At 48.5% G+C, this 13153-nt stretch overlaps 1 protein-coding gene across 5 annotated transcripts; it reads left to right on the forward strand.

Annotated features, from left to right (window-relative positions):
* Positions 1-43: 43 nt before the first annotated feature.
* On the forward strand, positions 44-7250 carry PHF5A (PHD finger protein 5A). 5 transcript variants are annotated; one of them, XM_075499728.1, is made up of 5 exons: positions 44-315; positions 1747-1770; positions 3244-3410; positions 5752-5878; positions 5985-6212. In XM_075499728.1, the coding sequence occupies exons 1-5, from the start codon at positions 264-266 to the stop codon at positions 6017-6019; spliced, it is 405 nt and encodes a 134-aa protein (XP_075355843.1). In that variant the 5' UTR covers positions 44-263; the 3' UTR covers positions 6020-6212. The 5 variants fall into 5 exon arrangements, with proteins under 5 accessions (XP_075355843.1, XP_075355852.1, XP_075355860.1 ...); XM_075499737.1 differs by lacking the exon at positions 5985-6212 and adding an exon at positions 6539-7250 and having other exon boundaries at positions 47-315; XM_075499755.1 differs by lacking the exons at positions 5752-5878; positions 5985-6212 and adding exons at positions 6227-6340; positions 6539-7250 and having other exon boundaries at positions 50-315.
* The last annotated feature ends 5903 nt before the right edge of the window (positions 7251-13153 follow it).

The following is a 13153-nucleotide window of genomic DNA, read 5'->3' on the forward strand; positions in this document are numbered from 1 at the left end:
GGCAGGGATGTACCAGCGCCAAGAAGAGGGCCACCGGCCGACACGGGTCTCTCCTGAGCGGGGGAAGGTTAACGATGGAGCGGCTCCGCGGAGAGAGTTTTCTCTGCAGCCTTCCGCGCGATCTCGCTCCGGCGTTCCCGCTCGGGGCGGGTGCTTTGGCAGGCACTGCGCTCACCCCAGCCAGGACCGGGGCGGTGGGGAGCGCGGGTCGGAGGTGAGCGCGCGGGGCGGCGGCGGCAGCGCCAGGCGGGTGTCGCGTCGCCATGGCCAAGCACCACCCGGACCTCATCTTTTGCCGCAAGCAGGCGGGCGTGGGTGAGTCCCGGAGGGGTCCCCCCTCACCCTCTCTCCGCTGCGAGGGGAGGGGGAGGCGCGCGGGCGTGTGTGTGTGTGTGTGCGTGCGCCGTTAGTGGCCGTTAGGCGCGCGCGTGGCCGTTAGGCCTGGCGGGGGGGAGGGGCGCCCGGCTCGCTCCTCCTTTCCTATTTTATTTCACTTTTATTTTGATGTTCTGCCGTGCTTTATGGGTTCTTCCCCCGCAGCGGGAGAGAAGGCTCTGTAAGGAGGGCTCCCGGCTCGCCCTGTCCTGCGGGATCCCCCCGGGGGCCCCGCCCTGACGTGCAGGTGCTCCTGGGCCTCTCTCGGTAGAGCGGAATGGCTTTAACGCGTGCGTGACCGCAGCCGCTTGGTCCTCAGGTTGGGGGGAAACGCAGATGAAGTTGATGGCTGTACCCATAAAAAGATTATTTTCATGTACTTTACTCCTGTTGCGTTCGCCATACCAGTGCAGCCAGGAGAATGAGTTGAAGGCTTCAGCCAGCGCTGGGAGCATCTGTCTGGCTGCAAGATAAAATTATCTTCCAGGTTATACCTGTATACAGATAATGAGCTTTGTTCTTGGCACTTGGGTCAGCATCTGCTCTGCTGAGTCTTAAAGAAGTCTTATACAAGATTAGAAGTCGAAATATCTCTTCCAGATTTTTTTCACTCCTTGGAAAAGCAAATTTCACATGCAGTTTTCTGAAAGAACTGTAAACACAAAATATTCAGCTGCACTGTCTATAGGAAACTTCTTTTTAGAACAGTTAATGCAGCTAACAGTCTATCTATGTTGAAAATTCATTTCCAGCCTGACGAATCCCTTGACCCTCAAACTTCAGCTGACTCACTATTTAGTCTTTGTGAAGGTGGACGTCTGGTCTTTAGAATTTGATATTCATGGTATTTATCCAAGTTACTAACATCATTGTTGTGAGTTTCCTAGACAAGTGACAAGACTTCTAAGATATGTCTAAAATATGTTTACCTTCCTGTTCTGAAGTGAAGAATGTATTTGAGCTGCCTTAAATCAAATAAACGCTTGATTTTTTTTTTTTTTTTGGTCTCGTTAAAACCAGTGTAAAAACTATGCTAAGACTCATGTATAGGACTTCCTTTGGTCAGGTACATTGGCTATGTTTGAAATGGAATAATGAGTGTAGGTTTTCTTACTGTCAATGGGTATCATTGTGTATTCACAGTGCATCTAAACATTGGTCTTGGTAAATGTCTCCAGGAGGATATATATTGTTTATCATAAATGCGTTTGTATTTATGCTGAAACTGTTTCTGTGGTTTACTTTTTTTTTTTTTTTTAAAAAGGCGGCTCACTGCAGAAGATAATTATTTGACATTCAAGTTTGTAGTTACTTATCTTTTTCTCCTGCTTCTGCCTCAAATAATTTTTTTTCTTCTTTTTCTTCTTACAGCAATCGGAAGACTTTGTGAAAAATGTAAGTATAGCTTCTACATATAGTAGCTTGAGAACATGGTGTTGTGGCTAGAGCATATAGTTTGGATTTGGGGATTGGATTCTATTTTTGCTTTAACCACAAACTTGATGTTACCTTTTGAGATGGGAAGAGTTACTTGTGTATTGCAAGTGTAAATCAATGAATATTTACAAAGTTACACGTTTAAATAGATTTCACATAAATGCATGCTGTTCTAAAGCATATGCTGCCAGCATTTTCAGTAGCTGAAGCTACAGTGATTTATTGATTGGTTCCTTGTAATCTGTAATACAAAATGATCAGCCTGATCATTTCAAAAATGAAAAAAAGGGAAAAAAATGCATTTTTGGAATCTGACTTCTTCACACCTTGAGGAAGGTTCTCTTCAGCAGAAGGTTCTCTCTTATTCTAGGAGAATAAGAAATGGGGGGGGGGGAGGGGGAGAACATCTAGAGTTAGACTAGAAAAAAACCCGCAGAATCAAATGCCAGTGCTCAGCTGTAGAAGGGAAGAAAGAGTATGATCTGTCATTAGATCCTTGTAGGGGAACAGAACAAATAAGATGACTAGTTCATGACTCAAAAATAGTATGAAAATAACCAAAGTGGGGGGAAACACAGTCTGAAGCAACAAGATTGTTTTCAAGAGCACTTAGCAGTGAAACGGATTCCCATTGGTAGTAGTTGAGGGCTGTTGTGCTGGAGATTTAAGAACAGGTTAGATGAACTGTTTGTGGGAGTCAGGATTAGATGCCTTGGGAACTGGTAATAGGATATGAAGCCTTTCATCCCTAGGTCAGTGTTTTGGATAAGGTCCAGCACAGCAGAGCCTGTTAATGGCATCTGATGGCTGCTTGCCTGTATGATATGAGTACTTGAGTTTCACTCAGTTCCTTGTGAGAAAGCAAGAGCAACTTTTGTGAAATGGCTGTTTATGCCAGTTTGCCCTTTCTTTGGCCTTCTCACAGATGAAGGATTAAAAGGACCACGAGTACAATCTCTTATCTCATCTCTTTGAGGATAGTAACTCCAGACTTTTGTTGATGTGGCACTGTGGGAGAAGCTTACACTGCTGCTTCTGTGTAGGTAAGGACACTAGTCCTGTCAGTCCAGCATTTTTTCACAAGCGAAAAATTCAGGAAAAGTTCTAGAGTAAAAGTAATGGTATGGTCTAAGCCGGTGTTGGCTAATCACAAACATTACTTTGGGTTTCTTCTTTGATTGTGAATGCATGATTTAAAAAAAAAAAAGAAGAAAAAAAAGAACTCAAATATTGCAGGCTACTGGCCCTTGTTCTTCTCAAGTCTGTGTGCAAATACAAAGTTTCACCCTGTGCCTGCAAAATGAATTTCTGTGGTTCAGTTGTATTGTCTTTGAGCATACAGGCAAGTTCCTTGACTAGGAAGTTTTTCCTCTTCTGTGTGGGGGTGGAGAAAAGGACGTTCTGTAACCAAAGGCTCTGCTGTACTTGCAGGTGATGGCAAATGTGTGATCTGTGACTCCTATGTGCGGCCCTGCACTCTCGTGCGCATATGTGATGAGTGTAACTACGGCTCATACCAAGGGCGCTGTGTGATCTGCGGAGGTCCAGGAGTGTCTGATGCCTACTACTGCAAGGAGTGTACCATCCAGGAAAAAGATGTATGTTGCCATCCAGTCTCCTGTTGAATTGGTTATGTCTTTATTTAGTAGCCATGCTTATCTTTAAGGACCCTAGAGCTAGTGTTGGGACAGGGGTTCTGCTACCAATATTGGCACTGGTTTTCATTACCTCGTACCTTTCTTCCCCTGTTGGTAGTTCCCTGTGTTTGCAAAGCATTTTGAAGTATCGTATTTTGAGGTTTCGTAACTCTCTTCATCTTGAAGGATCTCTGACTACTTTGCACTGCACACTCACGATTCACTTCCTCCCCACGCTGCTTGTTACAGCTTGAAGTTGCTGTCTTGCTAGATCTCTCAGCCTAGGTTTTATCAGGGTCAGAGATATTACAGACACTGCAAAGGCTGTGGTAGGAGCAGCTCCTCACTAGAAGTCCATTATGAGCCACTGACCAAGGGTGCGTACAGTACTGTAAGGCCTATGGAGTCACCACCTGTGTTTTACTTTGTATTCCAACATAAAGCTAGATCTTAGTGTCCGGTGTCTGCACTACTAATTGTGTTTTACAAGTTTAAAGTTTCTTGTATAATTTTAGTGGGATATGATTTAATTTTTTTTTTTCTCTTTTCTGGAATGGCCTATATTGTAGACATCTCTTTTTCTGCCAACACTTTCTGGTGTAATGATCCCTTATTTCTATAGTCAATGATGTTTAATCTTCTTGTGCTGAAAGATAGCCACTGCACATATGAAGGGAGGCAGCTGTTCACCCTTGGTAAGGTATTTGTTAATATCCAACACAATGAGTGCAGGATGTGAAGAGCTGCAAATGAAGTGGTAGAAAGACCTTAGGGAGAATCAAGAACATAATGCTTACAGTTGCAATATCCCCAGAATACTGACCTGATAGCTGTGAGAGTGTCTGTTAAAGGTTGTTTGGGTTTTGGTGCTTTGCAAATGCCATTTCCAGCACACCCTGATGACAGCGGAGAATATGCTGAGAGAATGGTTCAGATTGATTTAGAGGAACATGCTCAGCTGAGTGAGTTGCTAGTTTAATTCTCTGCAGTGCCTACACTTTCTCTAGAGGCCTGCAGCTAAATTCTGGACAGGGGCAGGTCATCGTCTGAATTTAGTCATTAGATCTGACAGGTCCATAATCTTTCTTGTATCTAAGTATGGATATAAGTGCTGTGATGGTGGTGCTGCCTCCTGCTTTAGAAATGTTGTGAGAAACAGTAGTTTTGTTCACTTGTCTTTGGAACCAAGACACCTGGCTTGATACGTCATGAGTAAAATAGTCTTGGTTTTATTTTTACCAGTTCATATTGATTCCCAACAGGTATTTTTTCAAAACCTAAGCTCACCTGTAGCTTATGATGTCTGGTTCAGGTCTGAAATAGCCAGCTGCTCTGCAAGGGAGGATTGTAGAAAATGTAGAGCTGGAGGAGCAGGAGAATGATAAGTCAGAACTGAGGTATTTTGACAGCTGGGTGAAGGCTGCAGTGGGTGAAGACAGTTGCTCTGTACCAGCAGACTGAAATGTTAGGGATTATTACAGATGTGAAGTTGCAGATCTGAAACAGCAGGTTTGACGTGATTGACTTGCAGGATTGAAAAGTGCTGGCACAGGTGCAGAGTGCCCGGAACGAGAACAGTTGTGTGCCGCCTGTCACAATTATGGTAGCTAGCGCTGAAGTGAATAAGAAAAGCAGATGGACAGAGGTACCTGAAGCTCTAACACTCCAAGGTTTCAGTAACAGCACTTCCGTCATCGTCAGAGAAAGACTGAAAAAGATAGTGAAGCAAGAAAGCAAACCCTAAAATGAAGGGAGGAGGTGGAATGCTGTTGGGCATGAGGCAAAGGGCCTGGTTACTCTTGGTTTGTTTGTTCTGATGGAGGGAGGGATGAGGTATTGTTTCACCTTGCTTCTCTCTGTGGATAAGGGCCAAAATTCTGCCATGTCACCCAGGACAGCTCTGAGTTGCAAAAAGTAATCTTTTATTGGGGACAGGAGCATGCTCTTGTGCTGCCTCCTTAGGAGGAGGTGGAAGAATGAACAGAGCTCTGCAATAATGCTGTCAAGATTGTCACAGACTCCCTGGATCGTGGGAGGCAAGGCTTGGAAAAGTCCTTCTATTGAGGTTCAGAATCAAATAAGGAGACAGTAGCTAGATACAGATTGTGGCAGGTGTATGGGGGAGGGATGATGTTTTTTTTCCCCCCCTCTCCTGTTATTTCTACCATGCAGACCCTCCCCACCGGGTTGCATCTCCTGCACAGGAGCAGGTATTGGTGGGGCAACTTGGGTGCAGTTTCTACAGCGGCTGACATCTGCCCAGAGGCTTTCTAAATCTAATCCACTCGGGCTTACACAACAGCCAAGGACACGTGTTCCTCTGCCTGCTGGAACCCTCACAGCTGCTGTTGCCAGCCACAACATTTTGTCCTTAAGAGTTATGCAGATGCTGGACTCGGATGGCCCAAGGACAAATGGCACACCGAGAGGTACATCTCTGATTTGTGTTTGCAACCACACCTCTAAGGTGGGTCTCCCCTGCTCCCCTTCTTGCTTTTTTTTGTGGCTTTTTTCTCACCGTCCTCTGGAATTCAGGTATAAGAACTTATCCATGTAGCTGCTGTGAATAGCTGTCCTCTCCCAAGATGACCATACAGCCTCTGCAGTAATCAATCCAGGATCCAGGAAATCTGAGATTCAGTTCTGCTGTCACAGTTGAGAGGGGTCCCTAAACACGAGAATGGCTTGGTGACATCTAAAGCAACAAGATTCTTTTTGGCTAAGGAGGGGAAAGGTTATTCCTCTGGGCCCTATAAATCCTGCATATCCTAATTTAGAAAGAATCCAATCTTGAGGCTCTGAGCATCCTTTTCATTAAGCTGCTGATGTTATACGAGCTGTTTTCCATCTTCACCCTGAGGAAGAGAATGTCCTAGAGTGATGTTAAAAAGGTATCCATCCTCTTCTCTGTTCCACTCTCTTACTTGTAGTAACCAGAATTGGAGGGCAATTTGTCTGCACAGGTGTTCGAAATGTGTGTTGAGGATGGGGTGAGGAGCATGGGAACTGAGAACCTGCTAGACCAGTGTAAGTGATGATGATGTTCTGTTTGCCCATCTCCTAACTTACATCCTCTTTTCTTCTTACAGAGAGATGGTTGCCCTAAGATTGTCAACCTGGGCAGTTCCAAGACAGATCTCTTCTACGAAAGGAAAAAGTATGGCTTCAAGAAGAGGTGATCCTATCTGTACGTGTCTACACCTCCTGTCGGGTTGGCAAGAGGGTCTTGGAACATCTCTGGACTTTACTATTGAAAACCGGTTGATTTTTTTTTTTTTTTCTAAAGCAGTACAAATTCAGTAGTATACTTGGGGTTGGAGAAGTAACAGACTGAGTGGGGACTGAAACCTGATCAGAACTGACTATCAGAAAGAGCAAATGAAGATTACTGTCTCTTGACTTCAGAAGCTCTGCTAGTAGCTGCCCCAGCTTGCTATAAAAATCCTGGTGGGCAAGTATTTACACATGGAGGAGACCAGCTCGGTAAAAAGCAAGTGCCACTTTTGGTGCGGGGAAACACCTTGCGGTTGTTCTTACCAGGCCTCTTCTCAATTGTTTGAAATTGCCCCATACATCAGTATTGAAGAACAGAGCGCCAATCCCATATGTCCGCTCCGCCCTGCCTCCCTTCCTCCAGTATATTTCCATGCTGCCCTGTTTTGTAAGGAACCTGCTCATGGCTGGTGCCTTCCTAGGGAGAGCGCAGCTGTTCCATGTTTTCTTTGACAGATTAATCCAAGGCCCTTTCTTGTCACTATTTCTGTAGGATGCATACCAATAAAGCTTCTTCTTTTGTTTTTATTTTTTTGTATAACAAGGATTTCTCTCCAGCTCATTCTGTGCCTAGCCTCTCTGGAGCTTTCTGGGGACACGCAGGATTAGCCCAGCTAGAACTGCACAATGGGTTATCTGGTTTCTGACAGTGTCTGCTTATGGCCATGTGACCTTGCTGCAAGGAGCTTCAGGGAATGGCTGTCGCTTTTGTCTGCCTGTGATCCCAGCCACTGATCATTTTGTCCCGTAGCGTGAGGATCGCTGAGCTTGTAACCCTTATCCTAGCTAATACGGCTGTGGATGTTGTTTCACCATGCAAACATCCAATCCCTTTCTAAAACCTACTAAGCTATTTGACTTGCTATCCTGTTCTTGTGAATAAGTTAAAGCCTTCCCTGCTGTAACTGGAAACCAACTATTGTGTTCTAGGCTATTAGCCGTATGCATGCTGAAAACCAGAGGCTGCTTGTTTGTCAAATACCAGCACAGGCTAAAAGCAGTCTGTTGGCTCAGCAGAGATCTGGGAACGGGCGCCTTTATGCAGAGGTGGAACTGAGTTCCCTACTAGTGCGTGCACTCCTCAGATGGTTAAATTAGAGTCCTAGCTCAGCGTGCCCTGTAGTCCTTAAAGTCTTCATAGCCCGAGCAGAGTGTGCGCTACAGTAACGGGATTCTCTTTGCGCAGTCTTGGGGTTCAGAGCCTGTTTTGTGCCCCTTCCAGGATTTCAGTTGTTCCCCTGAGGTTAGTACTGATTCCTCTAACTCCTCTCTGGCTTAAATGCCTCTTCCACCTGCTCCAGCCACTTAGGTGTTTCGGATAAGAGTGAAAACAAGCAGACAAGCTGTCATCATCCTTCCCTTAAAAGTCATTTCTTCCTGCTGCGGCTGGCTCTAGCTATGACTGGTCCTACAGCTATCTCAGCTGCTCCTCCCTCTCCTCCCCCCATCTATTAATTCTGTCAGGTTTCTCTTCCAAGCTTTTTGCAGTCCTGAGAGTATGTCTATGTCTTCTTCCCTGCACCATGGTTCCCTTACACAGCTTCTGGTTAATTTTTACTAACGTGGATGCCATTTGCCAAGATGTTCAGAGCAAACTGGTTCTTTGGTTCCAGCAAACGCACTCTCTCAAAGGAATTCTACCTGAATAAGCAGCTGCCTCTTGCTCCTGACTGGGAGGCCCATGTCAGAGCCATTATCATCTGTGTTAAATTCTGTATTTCTTTAAAAGGAGGGCATGACATGCAGATTTTTTTGGTACCTGGAACTTTATCACTTCAACCAGAATTTATCATTTGCTCTCAGGCCACCCAAATTATCGCATTAGGAATGCAGAAGGTTTATACGGGGTTTTTTTTTCTTTCCGGGAAGTTTCTAAGATAACAAAAGTTGTTCGGGGAAGGTTGAGGAAAATGAAGTTTGAATTATTTCTTTTGTCTCGGAGTTATTGCCCCTGGTGCAGGGACCCCTAGAAGATCTAATTTTAGAGTAGCCCGTGTTCCTGATCATTTAGCAGGATCAGCCAGGCAGGGGTTGCTATAGAGATACGAGTGTCCCCATCCCTTCCCCCACCCCCAAAAACGGCTGAGCATACTTACTTTCTTGGCACTCCAGATGCCCCCAGACTGACCGCTGGGTCTATCAGTCTGCGTTCTGGCAGCAGTGAGAGTTAAGCTGCCATTTCTAGTTGTTCTGAGTCACTGGGCAGGTGGAGAGAGGGAGGGACAGGCTTTTTCCCCTTTGCCTTGTTTGCTCAGACAGCTCTGGGGAGAATGCCAAATGCTGCTGGTGCTCAGATCAGCTCAGTGCCGCTGCCTTTCTGGTACTTTCAGAGCACGGATGGGACATTGCCTTGAAGCTGCTAATTCAGACAAGGGTAATGGATAAAGTTGGGTAGCACAGAAAAATAGCCTTGCTGGTGTGGTAATTATTTCTGTTCACCAGCAAATGAAACCCAAGCAGGCCCCCTAAAAAAGTGCAGTATTTCTTACCTAAATAGATTTTAAAGTACTTGTCCGGTAGAAGGAGATTTCCTGGCAGTACTGGAGACCAGAGCACATGCTAAAAGGGCGAGCTTCCCTGCAGGGGGGGAGTGAGACAAGACATGTCCTGCTACTGTGTGCCTGCCAAGCTCTGGAAGGGCTTCATCAGACCTTGGAGTCTTAAGCAGCCTGAGTCAGGGGCTCCCTGGCTGCCAGCTGTGAAGCACTTGCATGACAACTGCAAGGAGGGATGGCTGTGTCTCTGTGGCAGCTGAACCCCCGTGGTGCTGCCTGCAAATCCTAATTGCATTGCATGGAGCTAAATGTGTCTTCCTGCCATTACTTTTCTAGGTAGGGTTGTTGCTTTTTTTTTTCTTTTTTAATCAAAAGGATGTTATGTAATAAGTAAAAAAATCCCTTTATTTCAAATATTTACACTGGTGGGGGGACATGGGACCTCTTGGCCTATTAAGTAATTGGCCTCTGTGTTGCCAGTACTAACAAGGCATTGCCGTGTTCTGAAATGTAGATGTTCCCTGTTGCACAACTCTTCAGATCAACTACCAGCCACAGCTACAACCGAGCTCAGCAGATAGCTCTGTAACGCACCTCTGGTCCTTTGAATCATCTAGACCTTCTCTTGACAAAGCCCTTGAGCCCAAAGCGTTACCTTTCTTTAAAAAAACCCGAAGATGGGCAAAGGCCTAGAGTCTACCTGTGAGCTTTCCCCGTGGGAGTTGCATAGACAAAATCCTGCTTCTGAAATCTTATCTGCACAGGAGCTGTTATTTTCTCATTACGGGGATCAGCTGGAGATGTTTGCCTGTTTCAATAGCAGGAAAGAATTTTTCATTTCCTTGAGGTTGTCATGTGACTTGAATGTCAAGAGGATTCAGGGTATGGTGGTGTTAATTACACCCAATTATAACCTGACTGCCCTTCCTTGGCATTAAATAACCCAGCAAAACGAGCTCTGTCCCATTGGCCTGGCAATTCCTTCCCTCCCTGCGCGCACGTGATTCGGTAGCTTTGCTTTGACGTAATAGCCAAATGGCTGAGAATGCGTGAGCGGATACTGTGACAGAATTCCTCTGCCTGCATGTGTACCAGGGCGACGCGATAATTAAAGGAGCACGGTCAAGGCGCAAGTATTTTAAAGAGCCCTAATGTGTAACACCCTCATAGTAACACCTTATTAAAACAACAATAGAATTTTAGAAATGTAATGGCCTTTTTTTCTTAACAATGCTAGAAATAGCGCAGTCATTTTAATTTCCTGATCTCTGGCTGACAGCGTGATTTTTGTTTCCAGCAAAGCAAGGGAGTATTAGAAAAAAAAAAAAGCGTTCTTTTGTAACTAAATTCCTTTTAAACTAGGAGTGATGAATATAAGGCTGCTCATAATAGCTCTCATAAATCTTCCCCTTCTCTTCCTCCCCCTTCCCCTGCAGAAGAAAAAACAACTTCAAAAGTTGTTGAGGGGTTTTTTTTGTTTTGTTTTGTTTTTTAATCGGTGAGAAAATGAGCAAGGACGGCTGCTGTAGCACTGTGGCTAGGAAGGACAGCATTAACAGATTCCTTATCGCGTGGTGTTGACTGCCTTCAAAAGGAGTCCTTGTCAGTGGCAAAGGCAGTACCTAAGGTAAAGGGTTCCTGAGAGAGAGGACAAACCAAACCCAGAAAGATGCTGAGGATCTTTGTGGAAACGGGGCAAGAGAGGAACTTTGTATTTTTGCACTTGGGAGACGGTTGCTACGGAGAAGTATTTAACCAGAGGGGCACAGAGCAGCTTGGGAAGCATCTGTGGTCTTTGTCCCTTTTGGAAATGGCTGATAATTAAACATTCAAGCGTAACTCTGTATTACTGAGAAGATCCCATTCCAAGATGGAATGTGACTCCACGATGGGATTGTTCTCTGGAATTCTTCAGAACCAAGACAAACAGGACATTTCATGGGCCAGGCAAGCTACCCCCGCTGCCACAGGGATTGCGGTAGCACTTTGGTCACCGAGACCGTCTCTCCCTCTCTGGTCTGCTTGTATCAGCTCTGAGGAAGATGCCTGACACGTGTCTGGGAGAGCCTGGAAACGCCGTTCTTGGTGTCCCTTCCACTTGTTTGGAGCTTTACTCGGATCAAAAGCTGCCTTACGTGTGGGCAGCGAGAGCCCTTTGCAAGTGGTGTCTGTCCAAGGTGATGGCCTTGGACCATAAAATACGTGGCCTGCGGGTGCCTGTAGGGATTTTCTTCCTTTCCCTCAGAACTAGTAGTAGATCTGGTTTAAAATACAGAGCGCGGAGCTGTGTGTGCTGGCAGCTAGAGCCCTTTAAACGCCTATGGTGATATTGTACTTGAGAAAAATACAGCCACCCCTGTAACACTTCCCCTTGCGCCCCTGCTTTAGGTGACTTTGTAACCACACCCGGGTATCTCCTCCCACCCCAAAGCAAGTGCACTTGTTTTTTCTTCATTGTTGAGGTTTGTTTGCAGAATAAAAAGCCGTGTGGCGCTAGGTGAGTGCCTTCAGCTTGCTACTGGGCGGCTGAGGCTCAGCCTTTGGGGGTGCAGGTGCCTCCTGTCTGCCCGTGACCCGAACGGGCGCCTGGGTGGCCCCGGGGACGGTCATCTCCGCGGCTGTCCTTCCCCAGGGCAGCACGCAACCCCCGCCTTGCACCAGCCACGGCGCCGGCTTGCATAACGGCTCTCCCGGCCGCTACGGCGGGTGAGGCCCGCCCGGAGCCCTCGAACACCCCGCGGTGCGGGACGGGGGCGGCCAAGCGGAGACAGGCCGTCGCCGCCCTGGCGACTACAACTCCCGGCAGCCCCCGCGCCGCGTCCGTCACCGCCCCCCTGCGCACACCCCCTTCGGCTCACTGGCTGAGGCAGCGCACCAATCCGAAGGCGCCGCCGGGCCCGGCTAGCCAATGGGAAGGCTGTTGCTAACACGCCGCAGCTATTTTTAGCACGGCCGCCGCTCGCGCACCTTGCGGGTCCCTCGCCGCGGCCGGGCCGGTCCGGCCCTCCGCTGAAGGCGGAGGCGCACAGGCGTGTGGGGACAAAGTAGTCCGCGGGTTCTGCGCCGCGGGGCGGCAAGCGCGGTGCCGGTGGGCGTGAGGAGCCTCCCCCACCCCTCCCTGCCTCGGGGTGCTGGGGCACGGGGCTGTAGGGGCGGTTGTGCCTGCTCCTGCCCTCCCTGGGGTGACAGCGGCAGGCCTGCTTGGCCTTGTCCCGTTGTCCCGTGAGGAGATGTGCCTCCCCCCCCGCGTCACAGGGCCGGGGGTCCCAAGGGGTTTGCAGTGAGGGAAGGAGCCGGCGTTGCCTGTTCTCCTCACACCCTTCTGGGCGCCTCACCCCCGAACTCTCCCGCCTGCGCTGCTAGCAGGGCTTGGGGGTTCCACCACGGGAGTTCGTGAAGACTTTGCTGGGGTTGCGCAGGGGACTTGTCCCCTCGGGAGACCGAATTCCCCAGGGCCCCCGCACCCCAGGGCCGGCCCTCCCACGGAGCCGGGGCCCGACAGCACCAGGATCCCCCGGCCTGCTGTGGCGGCTGCTGCCAAGCACCCGTCCTGCGCGGAAGCGAGGAAAACGCCGGCCGGTTCCCGTTCGGTCACCTCGCCGTGCCAGGCGCCCCCCCCGCCCCCCGCCTCAGGCTAAGCCGCTTGGGGAAATCCTCGGGTCAATCCTCATCCCCGCTAAACCCCCTGCCCCTTCCTTCCCCTGGCGCCCAGAGTCGGGGCAGTCCCCGGTGCCACGCGGCTGGCAGCGCCCCCGGCCGCGGCTGTTGCACCGGCAGCGGAGGGAGAAAAGGGGAATTAAACCGTCCCCGTCCCCGGGGCGCTGCGGGCGGCGCGGCTGAGCGGGCGGCGAGGGGAGGGGGAAGTAGTCCCGGCCCGCCCTCTGTGCCGCATCACGCTGGGCGGGAGCGCGGATCCCTGCGCGGGGTTGCTAAGGG

This window comes from Mycteria americana, chromosome 1 (genome assembly GCF_035582795.1).
Source record: "Mycteria americana isolate JAX WOST 10 ecotype Jacksonville Zoo and Gardens chromosome 1, USCA_MyAme_1.0, whole genome shotgun sequence".
In the NCBI taxonomy this organism is placed as follows: domain Eukaryota; kingdom Metazoa; phylum Chordata; class Aves; order Ciconiiformes; family Ciconiidae; genus Mycteria; species Mycteria americana.

Bases quoted from the DNA above. Each gene is read 5' to 3' on its own strand.
- PHF5A (XM_075499728.1), top strand. From the start codon at position 264: ATGGCCAAGCACCACCCGGACCTCATCTTTTGCCGCAAGCAGGCGGGC. The intron at 1,771-3,243 runs GTAAGTATAGCT...CTGTACTTGCAG, and splicing joins CGGAAGACTTTGTGAAAAAT to GTGATGGCAAATGTGTGATC. The intron at 3,411-5,751 runs GTATGTTGCCAT...CTTACACAACAG, and splicing joins GTACCATCCAGGAAAAAGAT to CCAAGGACACGTGTTCCTCT.